Source organism: Triturus cristatus, chromosome 3_1 (assembly GCF_964204655.1).
Source record: "Triturus cristatus chromosome 3_1, aTriCri1.1, whole genome shotgun sequence".
In the NCBI taxonomy this organism is placed as follows: domain Eukaryota; kingdom Metazoa; phylum Chordata; class Amphibia; order Caudata; family Salamandridae; genus Triturus; species Triturus cristatus.
Genome location: NC_140583.1, coordinates 963,439,689 through 963,460,699, shown reverse-complemented (window position 1 = coordinate 963,460,699; position 21,011 = coordinate 963,439,689). Strand labels below are relative to the sequence as shown.

The 21,011-nt window shown below is 48.6% G+C and overlaps 1 protein-coding gene across 1 annotated transcript in view; it reads left to right on the top strand.

Annotated features, from left to right (window-relative positions):
• The window catches only part of KIF5C (kinesin family member 5C), a 532,213-nt gene that overhangs the window by 436,537 nt on the left and 74,665 nt on the right, over positions 1-21,011 (top strand). The window contains exon 23 of the mRNA XM_085645609.1: positions 13,038-13,142. Coding sequence (XP_085501735.1) covers positions 13,038-13,142 — 105 coding nt within the window. The remainder of the gene's footprint in view (positions 1-13,037; positions 13,143-21,011) is intronic.

Genomic DNA, 21,011 nt, shown 5'->3' with positions numbered 1-21,011 from the left:
TCTCCTCCCATTACATCTTCGCCAATGTGCCAATTTGGGGGTCTTCCGGAAATTACTGAAAACGCATCTTTTCTAATCAGTTTCCCTCAGTGGCCAATCAGCAGTCTAAAGCGCAGAGATACCCCGTATGGGGTGATTCGGGCGCTATACAAAACCCATAAATAAATAAATAAATAAATAAACAAAAAGCAGGGGTGGCGCCTCCTAGCACTCTTATAAACGTGTGGCTCTTAACTCAGAGCTGGATTATTTCTTAGTAAACAGACAACCTCCTTTTACCACAATGCCTTGCGTTATTTGCCTCCTAAAGTTCGTAACAACGAAAATAAAAATAATTAAAAAAAATAGCCCGTGCTTGGTGCTGAACGCGCACTCGCGCTGTGGTTGAAAATGTATCAAAGGCTGATTTCCTGTAACGCTCCTTCGCGCTACAGTATCCAGAACAAAGTTCACAAACAATGAGCAGAGTGAAGGCGGGGCTCAATTACCAGGAAGCAAAGCCAAGCACCTGGGAGCAGCCCCTGTCAGCTTATAAGCTTGTTCAAGTCAGCTGACCTTATCTCAAGGTAATGTGGGAAGGTACACAAGACAACTACACTCCTAGTGCATTATGGGATATGTAGGAAGCCTAACAGTTCTCCCCCCTAACGACCCTTCCTAGGTCGTGGTTTGGTGGGATGTTTCCAATGAAATAGTCTTATCAACTGAGGGGCATGTATATTCTCAGCGGGTTCCCAAGTTCTATCTTCAGGGGTGTACCCAACCCAGTCTATGAGATATTGTAACTTGCCACCCTGTCTACGTGAATCTAGAAAACCTTTCACTTCATATTCTAATTTTCCTTCTATTGAGATAGGAGGGGGAGGAGGCTCAGGAAATGAGGGAGGTGTATAAGGTTTAAGGAGGGACGTGTGGAAGACAGGATGGATTTGCAATTCAGGTGAAAGGTCTAGTTTACAAGTAACAGGATTGATCACTCGCAGAATGGGGAACGGTCCGATGTATCTAGGTTGTAATTTCCTAGGACCTGGCAATTTAAGATTCTTTGTGGACAGCCACACTCTTTCTCCTTCACTGTACTCAGGCGCAGGGCGTCTATGTTTGTCCGCTTGTTCTTTCATTGACTGTTTAGCTTCCTCCAAATGTTTTGTGGCTTGTTCCCAAATAGATTTGAGGTGGTTATAATGATTAGTTACTGCGGGAGTGTCCATGAGAGGTAGGGACAAAGGCAAGAATTTGGGATGACACCCTGTAGTAAAAAAGAAAGGGGAGACCTTAGAAGAAGAATGCGTGGCATTGTTATATGCAAACTCTGCCAAAGGGAGTGCTCTGAGCCAGTCATTGGAGGTAGTGCTTATCAAACACCGCAGATATTGTTCTAGTGTCTGATTGGTTCTCTCGGTTTGACCATCAGTTTAGGGATGGTACGCGGATGAGAGACGATGATCTATTTGAAGAACCTTGCATAAGCCTTGCCAGAACTTGGACACAAACTGAGGGCCTCTGTCAGAAAATATAACAGTGGGTAACCCATGTAACCTGACAACATTGGTGACGAATATGTCAATGAGATCTACAGCTGTGGGTATCTTTTTTAGCGGGACGAAATGGGCCATTTTTGATAGCATGTCCACTATTACTAAAATAGTGTTGAAACCTTGAACAGGTGGAAGATCCGTGATGAAATCCATGCTAATGGAAGACCACGGCTTGTCGGGAATGGGCAAAGGTTGTAACAGGCCAGCGGGAACACTATGTGACGATTTTTGGCGTGCACATGTAGGACAAGCCTTCACGAATTCCTCAATATCTTGATCCATGTTTTTCCACCAAAACCATCTCTTACAGGTTAACAAAGTTTTTTCACCCCCAGGATGACCCGCCATAGGTAAAGCATGACACCACCTCAAAATCTGGACACGGGTGTCTTTTGTGGGAATGAATAGACGATTCTGATGGTAAAACATTCCATTAACTATTGATTTGTCAGCTTTAAGTACCCAGTCTTCTTTATCTATGGTATTGTAAGCACTTATTACCTGGGAAGCAAAAGAACCAGATTTATCTGTTAGTGCCATAATCTTGTTTGCAGGAATGATGGGCAGTGGCGTATCGTCTCTGTGTTTGTGTTCTATACCTATGCGGGACAGGGCGTCCGCTTTGCCTTGTTGTGAACCTGGGCGGAAGGTAATGATAAAATCATATTCAGAAAAAAAGGAGACCCATCTCAGCTGGCGTGGTGTAAGAGCGCGTGCTGATCTAAGGAATTGAAGGTTCCTATGATCGGAGTAGATGGTGATGGTATGGGGTGACCCCAAAAGGTAATGACGCCACTCCTGAAAGGCCCTTTTAATGGCCAAGAGTTCACGTTCTCCAACAGCATAATTTTGTTCGGCCTGTGAATGGGTCTTTGAAAAATAAGCTATGGGATGAAGTACTCCCGATTGGGTATCTCGTTGAGAAAGAACCCCCCCAAATGCGAACTGGGAAGCATCTGCCTTCACATAATACGGTTGAGTTTCATCTGCATGCCGAATGATGGGAGCGGAAGTGAAACTGGTTTTCAGCGATCTAAAAGCTGTCTCAGCAGCCTCGGTCCTCTCGAACACCATTCCCTTTTTTAATAGCTTGGTAATCGGGGCTACAATGTCAGAGAAGTGATGGATAAATCTCCTATAGAAGTTGGCAAAGCCTAAAAAGGATTGCACTTCCTTTACTGTTGTAGGACTGTTCCAATTTGTTATGGCTGTTACTTTCTTTGGGTCCATATGTATGCCATCTGGGGATATAACAAAACCTAGAAATTCTACTCTTTCTACATGAAAGAAGCATTTGTCCAGCTTTGCAAATAGGTTGTTGTCCTGTAAGCGTTGTAAAATCAAACCTACATGTTGGACATGGTCCTGATGGTTCTGAGAGTAAATCAAAATATCGTCTACATAGACAATAACAAAAACATCCAAATACTCCCGTAGAATATCATTAACAAAAAATTGAAAAGCCGCAGGGGCATTACATAAGCCAAAGGGCATCACGCAATATTCAAATAGCCCGAATTTAGTACGAAAGGCCGTCTTCCACGCATCTCCTTCTCGTACTCTGATCAAATGATAAGCACCACGTAAGTCTAGTTTAGTAAAGATCTTTGCTTTTTTTACCTGGTCCAAGAGAGAGGAGATGAGAGGAAGAGGGTACTTGTTTTTAATGGTTACTTTATTCAATGCGCGAAAGTCGAGGCAAGCTCGAAGACCCCCTTCACGCTTGGGAATAAAAAAAATAGGGGAGGAAACTGGAGAGGTAGAATGGCGAATGAACCCTTTCTGCAGCATGTCTTGTAAATATTTGGATAAATATTTTGTTTCGGGTTCTGTAAGGGCATTCACTCGACTAACCGGGAGTTGTGCCCCTGGTATCAAATCTATCCTACAATCATAGGATCTATGAGGAGGCAAAGCTATTGCTTGTTCCTCATCGAATACTCTTGCAAATTCCTTGTAGGTAGGGGGTAAAGCAGAGACTTCAGGTTGAGACAAAGCACAACATACCGGTGCATTCCACTGGGCCACATCTCTATAACAATGTTGAAGGCAATAAGAAGAACGCAGCGTGACCTTCCTAGCGATCCAGTCAATGAGTGGATTGTGTACTTGTAGCCAAGGGACTCCCAGTATTGCTCCAAAATTTGGGGCATCAATTAAATCAAAAGATAGTTCTTCTGTATGACCATTGTCACAAATCACTATAAGTCTAGGAGTCTGATACTTGATCAACCCAGAGGAGAGTTCGGTACCATCCACCGCTCTCACTGTTTCAGGATGATCCTTAGGAACAAAGGTTATTCCCAATGCCTTGGCCAAAGAGATGTCAAGGAAGTTACCGGTGGCTCCTGAATCAATTAAGAGAGGCAAAGATGTTCTCAACTGAGAAGGTAACAGGAATACTACTGAAATAGTGAAATGTTTGGGAACTAACGCCACCGTATTAGCTAGAAAATGTGAGACCTGAGCTGGAGTATGACTTGAACAAGCGATCTCTAGACCGTTCAAGTCTGGTAGTTTTCCACCTGTGTCAACGCACCGGATTTGGAGGCCATAGACTTTACTGGGGTTTTGGGTTTAACCCCACAGTCTCTTGCGAAATGCCCTCCTTTGCCACAATACAAGTATAAATTTAATTTTCTACGTCTTTCTCTTTCTTCAGCTGAAAGTGGTCCTCTCACGCCCCCTATCTGCATGGGTTATACTATATCTTTCGTGTCCTTCTTCTCGGTTTTAGAGAGGAACATACGGGTATATTCACCCTTCGTTTTTTCTCCTTTCCTCTCCGCCAATCTATGATCAAGCTTCACCACGAGATCTATGAAAGAAGAACAGTCATCGGGGGAATCTACAATTTGTGAGAGGATATCCTTTAATTCATCCTTGAGACCTCTGTAGAACAAGGATGTTCTTTTTTCCTCAGGCCATTGCGTTTCTGTCACCAACCTATTGAAAGGGGTGATATAGGTCAAAAGATCTTTAGAACCTTGTTTGAGATTTAGCAACTCGTTATCGCTAGCTTGCATGTAAGAATGGCGATCAAAGAGACTTCTCATGCATTCTTTAAACCTAGCTAAATCATATAATACGGGGTCATTATTATCTACCAGATGTACTGCCCATAAAGCAGCATTGCCACTAAGGTAAGATATAATGAAAGCAACCTTGGCCGCATCATCTGGGAAAGAAGCAGTTCTAAACAAAAACTGTAAATGACACTGGTTCATAAATACCCCATATTTACTACTGTCACCACTGAATCTTTCGGGCATTGCTAAAGGGGTTTGGGGAGGGGCTACTACAGTGACATTTAATGGGGCAGAAGACACCCCACTTGCAGAGACAGAGGTAGAAGTAGGGACTTGGAAATGAGCGGGCTGAATGTAGTTTTTCCGTTGTTTAGGTAAAGTGTCAGGGTTTGTTGTATCTAACTGTCTGAGTTTTCAACACCCCTAGTTCCGTGACCAGGCGTTGATTTTCTCCTCTCATTAGACTAAGCTCTGCTTGTAAATTAGCAACCAGATCCACTAACTCATTCATGGTTGTTTGAGAGGGGACATGAGACGTCGCTGCATCCATCTTCGCTCAGGGGATACAAAAAAACGTGGGCTTGGCTTTTCTGTGAAGACCCGAGGCTTCGTAGTACAGAAGAGACCAATATCCACGGTAGCGAAGATTGTGCCTTTCCTCTCCCCAGAGACCACTCACCCCTTGCCCTTTGAACAAGCAAGAATGGGGAGGAATATCTGAGGAGCGAAGAGACTGGAATGAGCCACCAGGAGGTTGTTTAGAATGGTCTGTGGGAACAGCAGGAGGAGACGAAAACAGGAACCTGCAGCAATAGAAGATAAACAATAGACATAGAAATTAGAACCAGCTGCTGTCTAATCCCTAGATTCTAAAAGAAACTCTTGTGTACATTCTCACACTCACGCTTGATATGGATGCCAAGGATGTTTACACACACTCCGTAAAGAAATCAAAATTATTCGTGGGGAGTGTACATGATGTTGAGGTCCTGGATAGAAAGCACTCAGGTCTGTAAATAATGCAACTGGCATCCGAATATACAATAGGAGATATCAGGAGTATGACTCTTGCTGTAAAAATAACAGTCTCTTATCAGCAAAAACTGTTCAGTCATACACTTACGTGAAAATAGAAAGGCATATGGTAATGTAGAGCAGAGCTTCTCTTCCTTCTTGACCTCAATGAATTTTGTAGGAGTTGAATAGAGGAGTCTGGATACGACGTCACAATTAGTTATTCAATAGTCCATTCCAGTGAACAAAAAGCAGGGGTGGCGCCTCCTAGCGCTCTTATAAACGTGTGGCTCTTAACTCAGAGCTGGATTATTTCTTAGTAAACAGACGACCTCCTTTTACCACAATGCCTTGCGTTATTTGCCTCCTAAAGTTCGTAACAACGAAAATAAAAATAATTAAAAAAAATAGCCCGTGCTTGGTGCTGAACGCGCACTCGCGCTGTGGTTGAAAATGTAGCAAAGGCTGATTTCCTGTAACGCTCCTTCGCGCTACAGTATCCAGAACAAAGTTCACAAACAATAAGCCGAGTGATTTTACAGCTTCCACATCGACTCAACACGTGTTCGTCCTCAGCGCTTACCTTGCGCTCTGTAAATCACGGGAAGGATTGTTTGAAAGTATCCAAACAGCGCGTCCTCGCGCTCACGATAGAAATGAATCCAAACAGCGCGTCCTCGCGCTTACGATAGAAATGAAACGGGGGTTTCTTGCAACAAATCAATGGTCTCAGGAAACAGGGATGTCTTGCAGCGTCCTCGCGCCACGAGACAGGAAGAGAATGTTCTCAGGAGAAGGCGGGGCTCAATTACCAGGAAGCAAAGCCAAGCACCTGGGAGCAGCCCCTGTCAGCTTATAAGCTTGTTCAAGTCAGCTGACCTTATCTCAAGGTAATGTGGGAAGGTACACAAGACAACTACACTCCTAGTGCATTATGGGATATATAGGAAGCCTAACACCAGACGAGAAAGGACCATGGCTAAAATTATGATTTTGAGGGCATCTTGAGGAAAAAAACGGGAAATCTTGCGGATGATCCGTAAAGATAGAAAACGGGACGAAACAACGGAGCGGATCTGGGGGCGCATGGAAAGATCCTGGCTGATTTTGATGCCGAGGGTTCTGACTGAGGCAGAGGGGGCCGGGGGGGAACCAAGGCTGGAAGGCCAGAAAGCAGACGACCAGGGGCTGGAGGAGCCACCAGTCAGGATCAGCTCAGTTTTATCGGGGTTGAGTTTGAGGTGGTTTAAACTCATCCAATCAGAAATAAAGGTAAGAGTGGTTTGAAATTTAAGAAGGGAATCGGTGGAAGGGGAAAGATCAAAAATAAGCTGAAGGTCATCCGCGTAATTGTAGACGGATACCTCCATTCTGAGCAAAGAAACAATAAGAGGGTAGATATAGAGATTGAAAAGAAGAGGGGAAAGGGAGGAGCCCTGGGGAACCCCACAAGACACCATACGAAGCGGGGCAGAGAAACCAGAGAGTTGAACAGCCTGAGACCGGCCTTGAAGGAATGACTCGAGCCAAGAGAAAGCGGTGTCCTGGATGCCCGCTGCCCTGACACGGTCTAAAAGAATGGAATGATCGACCGTGTCAAAGGCAGCGGACAAATCAAGAAGCACCAAGGCTTGGGGGCAGTTGGAATCCGTCTTACCCTTATGCTCGTTGAGGACGGAGAGGACCACAGTTTCGGTCGAATGAGCCGGGCGAAAACCTGCTTGATGGGAGGCCAACAGACGATTGTCCTCAATATATGTCAATAGGCAAGAAGTTATATGGCTCTCTAGGATCTTGCCTAGATATGAGAGCAAAGAGATAGGCCTAAAGTTAACAGGGAGGGTGGGGTCAGAGCCAGGTTTTTTTAGAATGGGAATAACGATGGCTGATTTGAATTGTGGCGGGACAATTCCCAGAGAGATAGAAGAATTGAGGAGGGACAAAGGGGGGTCGGGACAGCCAGCAAATGGTCTCTTAAGATGCGGGCTGGTCCATAATCAACAGGGGAGCCAGATTTGACTATCCTGAGCAGAGCCAAAAAGGATTCTTTGGAAATGGGAGGGAAGTGGGTGAGGGAAGAAAGCAAAGGAGGGGAAGAAAAGGAGGAAGGTGAGAAGATGGTAAGGGGATGTTCTGTTTAATGTTGGCAATCTTCTCGAAGAAATAGTCATTAAGAGAAAGACAGAGAGCAAGAGAGGGAATAGGGTTGAGATTAACTCGGTCAGATAAGGCCAGATTATGAACAACAGTGAAAATTTCCTTGGGTTTATTGGCCGCAGATAGGATTTTACCAGAAAAATATTCCGATTTCGCCGAGAGAATAGCTCTCTTATAGTTGTTTAAGAGAGACCTATATTGATCCCTCAGAGAGGGGCAATAGTTGCGTCTCCACTGGCGCTCAGACTGGCGAAGAGCTAGTTTAAGAGTTTTAAGGTCGCTCAAAAACCATTTATTGGCTTCTTGGAGACGACAAGCTTTGACCGTCCTGAGTGGAGCGATCCGGTCACATGAGGTAGATAGCCAGGTGTTAATGGCGTCCACTTGAAGATCGAGAGAGAGGACCGACAAGTCTGGAGAGGTGGTCATCAACGAGGAATGGAGAGAATTAAAATCTACCTGATTCCAATTTTGCTCAGAGACATTCTTAGGCAGGGGGGACTTGTCTGTGACTGCTAAGCCAATGGAAAAAGAGATAAGCGAGTGGTCCGACCAGGTACAGGGGAGAATGGTGGTCGGAGAAAGGGTCCGGTTTGGCCGACCAAATCTGGTCAAGAATATGGCCTTGAGTGTGGGTAGGAGCGTCGATGTGGGGGGTAAAATTGAGACAGCGGAGGGTGTCAGAGAAATCTTTGGAAGCCAGATCTTCTTTAGGGTTGCCAGGCCAATAGTTGAAATCGCCCAGCAGAATAACTGACGTATTATTGATCACAAGAGTGGCCAAGAGTTCTTGCAGAGCAGGTAGAAAATGGGGCATTGCTTGAGGAGGGCGATAAACAAGAACTATGGTGAGAGGAGGGGAAATATTCACCGAGCGGGCCACTACGAAATCGATTTTAGGTATTAGGGGGAAGGGTAGAGGCTGAAACTGGAAAGTGGACCGAACTATCAATGCAACACCCCCACCAACTTTCCCATCAGGAAAAGACGGAAAGGACGTACGTGTTGAGAAAGAGGGGTGACAACGCTGATCCCTCAGGTCAGTCATATTTCGAAGTGAACACTATGGCGTCGTCGCACGCTCTCACCACCAAAGACGAGTTAGCTTGTCCACAGAAAGGCAAGCCCTCCAGGCTTCACTTGGGCCAGCCTTGGCAACAGCATCTCCTGCTCTACACTATCAAACGCTGTGCTGAGCACTGATGGAATTAGTGGTCATGGTTCTGCAGAAGGCACCTGTACACACCACCACCACTCAGTCCATAACAAAGCATGAGAACATGTCCGCCGGTCATCGTTAGTCAGCAGCAAAGTTATTGTATAGAACTGAGAATACACAATACAGGCGCCGTAATATAGTTTTGGATTCAACTTTAGATGCAATTTTGATTCATAAAAAGCAAAATACTCAAGCCACATACGGCTACAATATCCCTTCCAACGAATAATGTTATATATATTTCATACTCCGCAAGCTGCAGTTAAAATCTAGGAGAACCCAAATGCCACAGGGCCCTTGATCTGAACAGATAGTGCACCAGCTCTACGTGCACACTGAATACCTCTGCGTTTCTACCAGAGTCTCCTATGGTGACATACCAGAGTGTAAAAGAGAAGAAGCATTGGCAAAGCCGATAGGTCTCACCTTTTCGCTTTGCCAATGCAGACCTATTGCCTTTGCTTTTTGCCGATGCTGGTCAGCAGTGCCAAAAAACAGAATACTAGACAGCGTTGCAAAAACAAAAACCCAAAAGCACCATAATGTATACGTGCAAATGCGTCATCACGCAAGTGCACATATGCATCGTGATGTTACTGAGGCCTGGTGCAATGCATAATTCATGACACAGTAGCACATAGAGAAAGAGCAAGAAAACTCATGCACTCCCGTGGAGTGCTGAAAGAAAGGGACAAAGTAGTTCCCGTGATGTGGTACTGATGAGGGATACAAGCCATCCAGTCAAAAATATGCTCTAGGTGCCGGTGCCATCAAAGAACAAAGGAGTGTTACCTAAGAATGTATAGATCCCTCCCCCCGCAGATATTGCAGTATTAATTTGAAAATGTTGCAGCAGAATCTAGGAAATTTTGCGGCACACAACTGCATTTACTGCAGCATATTTGTGGCAAATTTAATAATTAGAAAGACACTGTTTTTCATCTTATTCTTATTCTTTTTCAGAAGGCTCGGTGGGCTACCCCCTCCCCAAAAGACTATTCGGGCATCCTGCTCCCCATGACCCTCCCCAAAGGTCCACATCCCTAGCAACCTCTCTCTTCTTCCTTTCTCCCTCCCAGAAAACTGTCAGTTTTAGAAGCAGATTTGCTTGGATGGAAGTCTGCTGCATGCGGTTAAAAAGTTGTGCATTGCTGCTGTGTCCTTTTTTCTCGCTTGTCCTGTATTTTCCTCGAGTGAACCAAACAATCATTAAAATATATTATATGAGCTCCACCTGCTTTGCTCTTTGTCATCGAATGCTGCTTGGGTGACCAGGGTCTCCCAATGTGCACTCTGCCTTTGGATTGATAGTGACTCTTGCCTCCTCAGCCCAGACTATGTTGTCACTGGGGATGACGGCAGCAGGTTGATGAATGCATCTCTGAAGTGCAACATAAAGTTTCCTGGTGGCGCAACGGGTGTTTGCGCCCACTTTGCACTTTGAGATTACAGAAGGGCCGCAGATGCTTGTGCAGCCCCTTCTGTAATACCGATAGCGCTGGTGCACATAAAGTGCCAGTGCTGTCTGCAGGGGGCGTGCCCTCAGTTGCATGGGGGCGTGTCCCCTGCAAATGAGGGGATCCCTTTGCCTCTGCGCCCACGCCCGCTCAGTATTACAGACACAAGCGCAGAGGCAAAGAAGCCCTCAGGAGGCGCACTGAGAGTGCGCCATCTAAAAGGTGGCGCATTGTCAGTGCGCTCCCTGATGGCAGCCAGCTAGAAGGGGGAAACTGGGTCCCACGGACCCCCCACAGACATCCCCGTGATGGCAGATTGCACCCGCCTGCAAGGGGATCTCTAATCCCTTTAAAAGTGCAGGCGGGTTGTTTTTCACAGTAATGTGCTGCCTCCAGGGCAACATGAGTTTTCAGCTTACCTGGGGGTAAAGCATTCATGGTAATACGGTGCATTTTTACTGTTTGTGCCCGGCGCAACTTTTAAAGGTGCACCCAGAGCAAACAATGAAAATGCACATTTTCCATAATACAGCCCCAAGTCACTCCTGGTAACTACTGCCATCTTCTCAAGCACCCGTGGAGACGGAAAAATCACAGCCACTCCCACTCCACAGAGTAAACTACCCCAACAAATGTAGCATCAACTCAACAAGTTTAATGTATATACTCGTGGGTCTGAACATGAAATATAATGTAACCTGAGGTAAATGTGAATGAAACCAGAAAGAACACGGAAACCAGTTAACACGTGTCTTACTGAACTCTATATCTTTGACTTTATTGCCAGCCTCGTCTTAACTTCTAACATGCACTGTGGTCTATGTTCACCATTAAAGATTTTAGTGGGTTATGCCACTTGGGGTGGAAGGGGGGCATCAGCACTTTTTTTCTCAAGGAGTGCTCAACAGTGCTTACTTTGAGCCAGTTTTTGTATGACCTATCCGCATTACTTTTTAGGGACTAGGAATTATTTTTCATCATCAGACTTTGACCCAGAGCAAGAGAGAGAAAGGCACAAAAGGAAGAATGAATGGCGAATAGAGAGACAGGAATACAAAGGGATAAGGATGGATTAAGAAGAACCTGCAGGAAGTAGATAAAGAGACAGGAACTGTTGGGTGTTGGAAGAAAGTGGCATGAGTGGAATTTAGAAGAACACTTTCTCATTTGGCAACCCCAACATTCAGCAGGATGAGGAGTGGACTTCAGAGAAAAAGCTTTGGGCCCGGCACGTATTCATTTACAAATTAAGCACTGCATTGGAGTTTCCACTGACACACTGTCCAAGCAGTGCTTAACTTGAGCCGGTGGTTTCCGGTGCACGGCACCAGCACTTAATTGACACTCTGCCACATGATGGTGCTATTTTTTTTTTTTAATACAGAGTTAACCACAACAGCTGTTGTTTATTAATTCAATATACATTAAGATTGACTAATGCCTGGTTCCAAAGCCATTCTTTGAACTTAGCGTCCTGAAATTGTCAGAATTGTCACACTTGTAGGCATGAGACTTATTAGTTATGCGGTTACTGGAATTGACAGTGGCAATGTGCAGTGCAAGTGGAAGCGGCCTGCTGACTAGAGCCCTGGCACGTATTTCTTAAAAAATTAAGCACTGTGTCCAAGGGTCATATGAAGTCCACTACCGGCCACCTTCTGCTGACAACAACCTTGACAACATGTTGCACGTCTTAGATCTTATATTTCCTCTTCCCAGGTTTTCACCGTGCACCGATCTGATTCTACTGAATAGAAAAATGTATGTTTATGTATGTTGTAATTAATTCATGTTTTTGTGAACTGAAAATGTGCATATGTAACAACGACAATAGTATTATGGTAGAAATAAGAGAAAGAATATGAACATAGCTTTAGTAGAAAGGTAAATAAAATAATTATAGAATAAGGTGCGCCTAAAGTATATGGGTAGCCTCCGAAAGATTTATGTTACAGTGATTTGCGCAATTCTTGAAAAATGTGTAGGTTCCATAATCAATATCCTGCCTTGGTTTGCACTATCTGGGAGCATCTCTATGTTTCTGATGTGTTTGGTGTATTTCTTGAGGTAGGTTACAAATGCACATACATTTGTGGTGCTTCTGCCATCTGGCGGGGGAGCTGTAGGTTGCCTCCTATGGTAGGTATCTAGGCACCTGCTTTCCCTGACCTACAATAGGGAATCTAAGAAAGTAACAAATCATGTCCTCCCACGTACCACATGAAATATATAGGTGGCTTCTGCTTTCTATGTCTACAATAGGATTACGTTGTATGTGTTGTGCTGTGGTTGCCTATAGCAATCCTGTGGACAGCAAACATCTGTATCCAGGGATGTGCACGGGGCCATGGCCATTCCTCACCATTATTTCATTTTGGAAAATCGTAGCTCACTATCAAAGATGCAGCCTGCAAATTGTTCTACGAAAAATGCAAAATGTGTACTGGCGGGTGTACGTATAATTAGTAAATCTGTTCTGCATGACTGCAGATTATCAGAGCTTAATTTGGATAGATCTAAAATAAACCACAGAATATGCAACCAGAGAGATCTGTTATGTCTGTAGAAAAAAAATCACTCCTTAACTCATAATACATGTTGAACTAATTTGATGTTTCTACAGAGCGTTGAGCTTGACAATGACGAAGGAGGGGGGAGTGCTGCTCAGAAGCAGAAGATTTCCTTTCTTGAGAACAACCTGGAGCAACTTACAAAAGTTCACAAACAGGTGAGTTGAATTTTGCAATCGCACAGTTTACCAAATCACCCTATATTGAAATAAGTCATTTGTTTCCCCCTGCCTGTAGATAACTTCACTATTATGCCTTAAAAACAAATGAACATGTATATCTTGTAACACTTTTTCTACTGCTCACTATAGGAAAGCCACTTTATTTGCTGTGATTGTCCTGTTGGGCCTAACCTGGGCAAAAACAACAATTGATGGACAGAATGCAGAACAATGTCATACATTCACCCCAGTACAGGGATCTGGGCCTAAATCCATCGTTTTTTTGCTCACCATGCCATTCCAGTTTGAACCCAGCCATATGCAAATCAGTCTTGACCCTGTGCCCCATGGGAACAGTCCAGCCCGAACTGCCAAGCCAGGTCCTCCCTGGACTGGAAACAAGCATCCTAGGACCGGTTTCGGGCTTTCAGCCCTCGTCAGCCAGGATAGCTTGATTCCAGTGGCATGGAGAGCAAGGGACTCACGTCTGAGCATACCCTTCCCACTCGGGGTGACAAATGCAAAAACAACAATTGATGGACAGAATGCAGAACAATGTCATACATTCACCCCAGTACAGGGATCTGGGCCTAAATCCATCGTTTTTTTGCTCACCATGCCATTCCAGTTTGAACCCAGCCATATGCAAATCAGTCTTGACCCTGTGCCCCATGGGAACAGTCCAGCCCGAACTGCCAAGCCAGGTCCTCCCTGGACTGGAAACAAGCATCCTAGGACCGGTTTCGGGCTTTCAGCCCTCGTCAGCCAGGATAGCTTGATTCCAGTGGCATGGAGAGCAAGGGACTCACGTCTGAGCATACCCTTCCCACTCGGGGTGACAAATGCAAAAACAACAATTGATGGACAGAATGCAGAACAATGTCATACATTCACCCCAGTACAGGGATCTGGGCCTAAATCCATCGTTTTTTTGCTCACCATGCCATTCCAGTTTGAACCCAGCCATATGCAAATCAGTCTTGACCCTGTGCCCCATGGGAACAGTCCAGCCCGAACTGCCAAGCCAGGTCCTCCCTGGACTGGAAACAAGCATCCTAGGACCGGTTTCGGGCTTTCAGCCCTCGTCAGCCAGGATAGCTTGATTCCAGTGGCATGGAGAGCAAGGGACTCACGTCTGAGCATACCCTTCCCACTCGGGGTGACAAATGCAAAAACAACAATTGATGGACAGAATGCAGAACAATGTCATACATTCACCCCAGTACAGGGATCTGGGCCTAAATCCATCGTTTTTTTGCTCACCATGCCATTCCAGTTTGAACCCAGCCATATGCAAATCAGTCTTGACCCTGTGCCCCATGGGAACAGTCCAGCCCGAACTGCCAAGCCAGGTCCTCCCTGGACTGGAAACAAGCATCCTAGGACCGGTTTCGGGCTTTCAGCCCTCGTCAGCCAGGATAGCTTGATTCCAGTGGCATGGAGAGCAAGGGACTCACGTCTGAGCATACCCTTCCCACTCGGGGTGACAAATGCAAAAACAACAATTGATGGACAGAATGCAGAACAATGTCATACATTCACCCCAGTACAGGGATCTGGGCCTAAATCCATCGTTTTTTTGCTCACCATGCCATTCCAGTTTGAACCCAGCCATATGCAAATCAGTCTTGACCCTGTGCCCCATGGGAACAGTCCAGCCCGAACTGCCAAGCCAGGTCCTCCCTGGACTGGAAACAAGCATCCTAGGACCGGTTTCGGGCTTTCAGCCCTCGTCAGCCAGGATAGCTTGATTCCAGTGGCATGGAGAGCAAGGGACTCACCTGGGGGCAGCACATACCACGACACATTTCTTGGTGTGAAAAAGGACGCTTTATTGGAAACAGGTGCACCTTACATCAGAATTCCCTTGGCCTGTGCCGTGCAAAACTAAACCTCACTAAATAAAGTCTTCCTACCTTACCCCCACCCCCTCCCCTAACCTGTTTCCCCCCCACCCCTGCAACCATTATAAACAACTGGCCATTCCTAACTTCTCTACACCTACCTAACTAAATAACTTCGTATATTGTTCTAATAACTGTAACCATCCAACCTAAAACCGAATAAACTAGGAAAAAACGCCACTTGAAGGGTGTCCTAGACAGCCTTCGACCCTCCCCCTAGGAATCCGAACGCTTTGGGTATCTGCTCACCCCTATTGCTCTATCCAAGGCCTCCTTTAGCTGTACAATGTACAGTTCCATGCCGTAGCGGGACAGATGAACTCCATCCTCCCCAAAAAAATATACTGCCGCATAGCGCAATTCCGGGTGCTCCATCCTCTCGAAACCCTCCTTAGCGCAAAAGACTCACATATCCCTATTAATCTTCCTATGCGCTCTGTCTATTGCCGCAGGACGCTGTGCCCCCCTCCACCTTCTCCTGGGTATGAACTCAGACCAAATCACATGGCACCCGGACCACTGCCTCCGTATCTCCCTCAAGTTCCGCTGCATCTGCTTCAACAAGGCCAAGTCCTTACATTGCACCAAGTCATTTTCCCCTACATGGATGACCAAGACATCTGGACAAATCCCCCCCCCCCCCCCTCCGTACCACCTGATTCAACATGGCAATTGATTCATACCACCTCATGCCCCCCTTTCCCTGCCACTGACAATTGAAAAGCCCAGAATCCAGTCCTAAATTAAGATTCTTGTGCCTATCCCATTCAGAGTGCTCAGCCCGTTTCACAAAAGAATGTCCTACGATGAAGATCGAGAGTCCCTCCACGTCTGGCCCCGCCACTGCACCTGAAAAGAGACACATGTCAACCAACGAAAAAACCTCATGACTCCTCCTACATCCCGTGCCCCCGCAACCTAATGTATGTCTTGAAACAATCTGACTTCCACCTCCCCAAGCGCATCAGTTCGTCCCTCCCCCACCCATTTCGCGCTGCATCGGTCGCCGCCCCTATGCGAAAAGAGTGCGTCCCTAGGCCTGGGCGGTAAATTCCGTTCCGCTCGCGGAATTTGCGTAATTTGCGTAATTTCGCGTTCCGCGGAGAACGCGAAATTGCTAAAAAGTCTGCTTTCCGCGATTTCGTGAAATTTTTGCTTGTTCGCGATCTCAAAATGCGTGTTCGCGAGATATTTCTCCCCGAGCACGCAAACAGCAATTGTGAACAGGAAAAAAGTATCGCGAGCAAGCAATTCCGCGTGTTCGCGGAATTTCTGCGTGTTCGCGGAGATTTTTTTACCGTTTCGCGGAGATTTGCGTAACGCAATTCCGCAAATTCCGCCCACCCCTATGCAGCGTCCCAAAGCGCCTGGGATCCTCCCCTAAGGCCTGCAGCGCATGCCATAGCACACAGAGCAGCTGTGCCGCCGTCACCCATCCTCCATCCGCCCTGGCGAAAAACCTCCCCGTCCCCCGGTTGCCCCCCACCAGCCAGCCGCTCCCCCCACCACGCGGGGCACACGTCTTGATCCGCCATGGGGCCCAGGACCACCCACTGACCCTCGCCCCTCTGGTCGGTCTTCGCGCGCCGCAGCCGGACCGCCACCTCCTGCGATCGCAATTCCACTTCCCCCCACCGCAGTCCTGGCTTGGCCGTGGCCCATTAGCTCGGACACCCGAAATGCCCCAAAATAAATCCACGACATCAGTGTTGCAACCAGGACCTCCTCCCGATTGCGGCATATCTGCGGCATGAGCCGTATCAAGTCGCCAAGCATACCTCCCGGGATGGGACAGCGCTGAGGTGCCCTGCCTCCCTTCTCGCGCACCCAACCTTCCAACAACCGCGCGCCCAGTTCGCCCGCTGATGGTGCGTAGCCCCACAACATCTTTCCCATAAATGCTATGGCTGATAATTTGCCGGCAATCGTCACCTTTGACCGTCCCCTGTCCATCAGCGCCGACATAAACTGTACCACTTGCTCACTCCGCACCCAAGGATTGTCATGCCAGACCGCCCCGCTCTCCAAAAACTCCCGCTACGCCTGCTCGTATGCCTTCCATGTGGACGGGACCACCGACTGCCTTTCCAATTGCGCGACCCTCTCTCTCCTACGGACCACAGCCCCGCTGGCACCGGGGTCTTGCACTCGTCCGCGGCTAGCCCATGGAATCTCTGCCACTGTGAACGAGAAAAAGCATCCGCAATGTCATTGTCCACCCCCGGCACATGACGTGCTTGAAACAGAATGTCATGGTCCAAACATTGCACTACAAACACCCTCAACAGTTTAAGCACCTGCGGATCCCGAGCCGACTGTCGATTAACGACATGCACCACTGCCATGTTGTCCACTTTGAACAGCACCTTTTTATGCGTGAGCTCCCGCGCCCACACCGACACCGCCACCACCAACGGAAACAGCTCCAAAAATGCTATGCTCCTCCCCCCGTTCTGCCAGGCTACAGGCCAGGTCTCCGCACACCACCTCCCCTGCCAGTACAGCCCGAAAACCCCGACCCCGGCCGCATCCAACGAGATGGTCACGTCCCATTCCTCCGGGGGAGCCATGGGAATCCCATTGAAATGCTCCAAAAATGCCCGCCACATATGCAGATCCTCCTTCGTACCCGCGGACAATCGCAAGTGGTGGTGCGGTAACGTCAACCCGGACAAGGACAGTCCCAAACGCCGGCAAAATGTACGCCCGCCCGCACCACTCGGCACGCAAAGGTCAAATGCCCCAACAAAATCTGCACTCTCACTGTCACCTTCTGTTTTCCCAACAGCGTATCCACCAGCATATGCATCTTTTTTTCCCTCGGCAATCGAGCCTCCATAACCTCCGAATCCAGTTCGATCCCCAAAAATGACAGCACCGTGCTGGGACCTTGCGTCTTCTCTGGCGCCAGGGGCACACCCAGGTAGCCCATGAGCTCTGTAAAACTGTCCAGCTGCTGCTGGCTGTCCGCCGAACCGGGCCGTCCCACCAGGAAGAATGTCATCCAGGTAGCGCGTCACCGTCTCGTGCCCCGTGCGCCATGAAAAAGCCCACTGCAGAAACGTGCTGAAACGCTCGAACCGCGCGCAGGAGATTAAACACCCCATGGGCAATGCCTTATCCACAAAAATAGAGCCATCGAACTGTATGCCCAGCAGCTGATAGTCTACCGGATGCACCGGCAACAACCGGAAAGCTGACTTGATGTCGCACTTAGCCATGAAAGCACCGGACCCCACCGATGCCTCCAGACGCCACGCCACATCAACCAAAGAATAAGACACCGACGCCACATCAGCCGCTATGTAATTGTTGACCGACGTCCCCTCGGGCCATGACAAATGTTGAATCAGCCGATATTGACCCGGCTCCTTCTTCGGCACCACCCCTACGGGGGAGATGATCAAGTCCGTAATCGGGGGCCGCAAAAGGGGCCTGCCATCCGCCCCTCCCCGAACTCTTTGCCCAGTTTCTCTTCCGAACCACCGCCTTATGCGTCTGGGCGGATTTCAAGTTCTCTGCCCACCGAGCAATCCGCGGACCCTCGTACCCCAGCTGGAAACCCTCCCGAAACCCTTGTCGCAACAGCGGGGCGGGGCGGAAAGGGGCGAGGTGCCAGTGGTAGGCCGCTGGCTGTATAAATCGTTTTCCCAAACTTAGCCCCGCCCATCGTCTGCTGATACAGGTCCGAGTCAATCTCTCCCCATTTTGCCTTCGGGTCCCAGGCCAAGCGCGCTCGGAACTCCTCATCATAGTGCGACCAGGCATAACCCCCGTACGTCGCCTGCGCTCGACGGATGACGTCCATGTATTTAAAGAACGCCACGGACCTTTCTGGGTACTTGTCACAGTACACACTCGCAAAGATCAAAAACCCCGCCGACCAGTTCTCAATATTCAAGGGCACCTTGGGCCGCCGAGCCAGCTCCATCTCCTTCTCCTTAGACCCTTCCTTTGCCATTAGCTCCCTATGCAGGAGCTTCAAGATGTCCACATACTCTCCCTTCCAAATTTTTTCTTTGGTGGCCAAAGACAGATGCGCCCCCAGGGGCTTCACAATGCCCATATACGGGAGTTTATGCACTGGCACCTCATGACTCTCCTTCCCCGTCGCGGGCGCCCCCCCACACCCTTATCGCGCAAGGCCCCCGTCCCCTCGCCATCTGTCCCCACCCCGGTGTCCCGTACGTATGCACCCTTGTTCAAACGCACCCCCCATCATCGCCCCTCACATCCGTGTCCACCGATACCCCCACCGGTGCAGCACCACTCGTCCCTACTCCTTGTCTCACCTTACCTGGCGTCAAGGTCGGCGTCCTCACCGGATCCCGCCGCCTAACCAGTTGCGCAGGAGGGGCCGAAACTCTCTCCGCCTGGGATCGCTGGGGCTGCAATGAACTAGCACAAACATTATTGCACTACCCCCTCCCTTCCCGAATCTCCCCCTCTTCCACACTCTCTCCATCCTCATCCCAAATGTAAGGGACTACAGCCCTGTCGGCCCATGTTCTGGCCCTCGACCGCCCTCTACGGGCTCCAGCCGGCTCAACCCCGTCCGCTCCCTACATGTGTGCAGCAAGTCCTCCAAATCCACACTCCCGATCCTCAGCCCTGTGCGCTGCTCCGCGCGTGCCCTGTCTGGACTGTAGCAACTCCGGCCCCCGCAACCGGAGGCCGCATCGACCCTACGAGGTGAGGCTGGCGGGGACCCACCGCCCTGACTCCTGGATGGCGCCCTTGACAGGTCCCTCATGGGAGCGCGACCGCCCGCATGAGGCAGAGCCAGCCCATCCCCTCGGTGGATTGGAGCCGCATGAAGCTCTCCCGAGCCCCTCTTCACGCCTACCTGCCGAAAGAAAGAAGTGGTGTCCGACATGCCGGTGGTAAATCTATCCCCTGACTCTCCGCACCTCCCAGCGACCCCCCAGCCCCTCCCGCCCCCTGCCCCCGAGGAATGGCCCCCTTGCCGCGACGGTGTAGCCCTCCCCGCCCCTCCCCCAGCCGCTCCACCCCACATCACCCCATCCCCCCCACTCTCCCCCCGTCACTCCACGCCAGGGACTCCACCTCCCACTGAACCGTGTCGGCCCCCGACGCCCCCCCCGCAGCCCCAGCGCCACCCCCACCCCCTGCACCCCTGTGTCCGACCCACTCTCACCCGCAATCCCCACCCCCCTTCCCCACCCTCCCCCAACCCCCAACACGGAACGAGCATCCCCCTGCACCAGCTCCCCCACCGGAGCACCCCCCACCCCGCTCCCAGCCCTCCACCCCCCTCCCTGCCCCCATGAGTACTCCCTCCTCCCCATGACTACCGGCCTGGGAAAGGAGACCAACTGAAAGTGATCAAATCCTTTTTTAAGAACAAGTGCTTTCCATTGCCCTTCGTTCCCTTCTGTTATCAATGGGAACCATAAGCTTCTCTTATTTGAAGGAAAGGGGTATTGCAAACCTTGAGGAGCCCCTCTTCCCAGAGTTAGGAAAGTACCATAGCTAGAAGGCGTGTTTTTTTTTAAACCCCATGCTGGCAGAGTGGGCTTGCTCTGGGAGGAGACAGGAAAGAGAGCGATATCTGAGGCAAATTCAGTATTCCAGTTTTGAAATCTGTGGGATTGCGTTAACAGAATGCCAGCTTTAGGAAAGAAGATCTGGGTCATAGTGCTGTAATGGACAGTAAAACTGTGTGGGAATTGTAGCTGTATAAATCCTATTAGGATGTCTGCAACTACTCTTGGGGCAGTGAGCTATTAGGGGCAAGAGAAAATTTAAAACATTCTGCTAGTTGTTGGAATAATTCCAGTCATCTCTGTGAAGGACTGAGAAAAGCTGTTCTTTGCTTTGCCTTGAATTTCTGAAAATGGAAGGATTCTCTGAAGGTTAAAGGAATTTGCCTCTTGCTGACTCTTAAGAAGATAAGTTGGGTTCAGATTCGCCAAGGAGAAGCCTCTTTGCTACATGAATT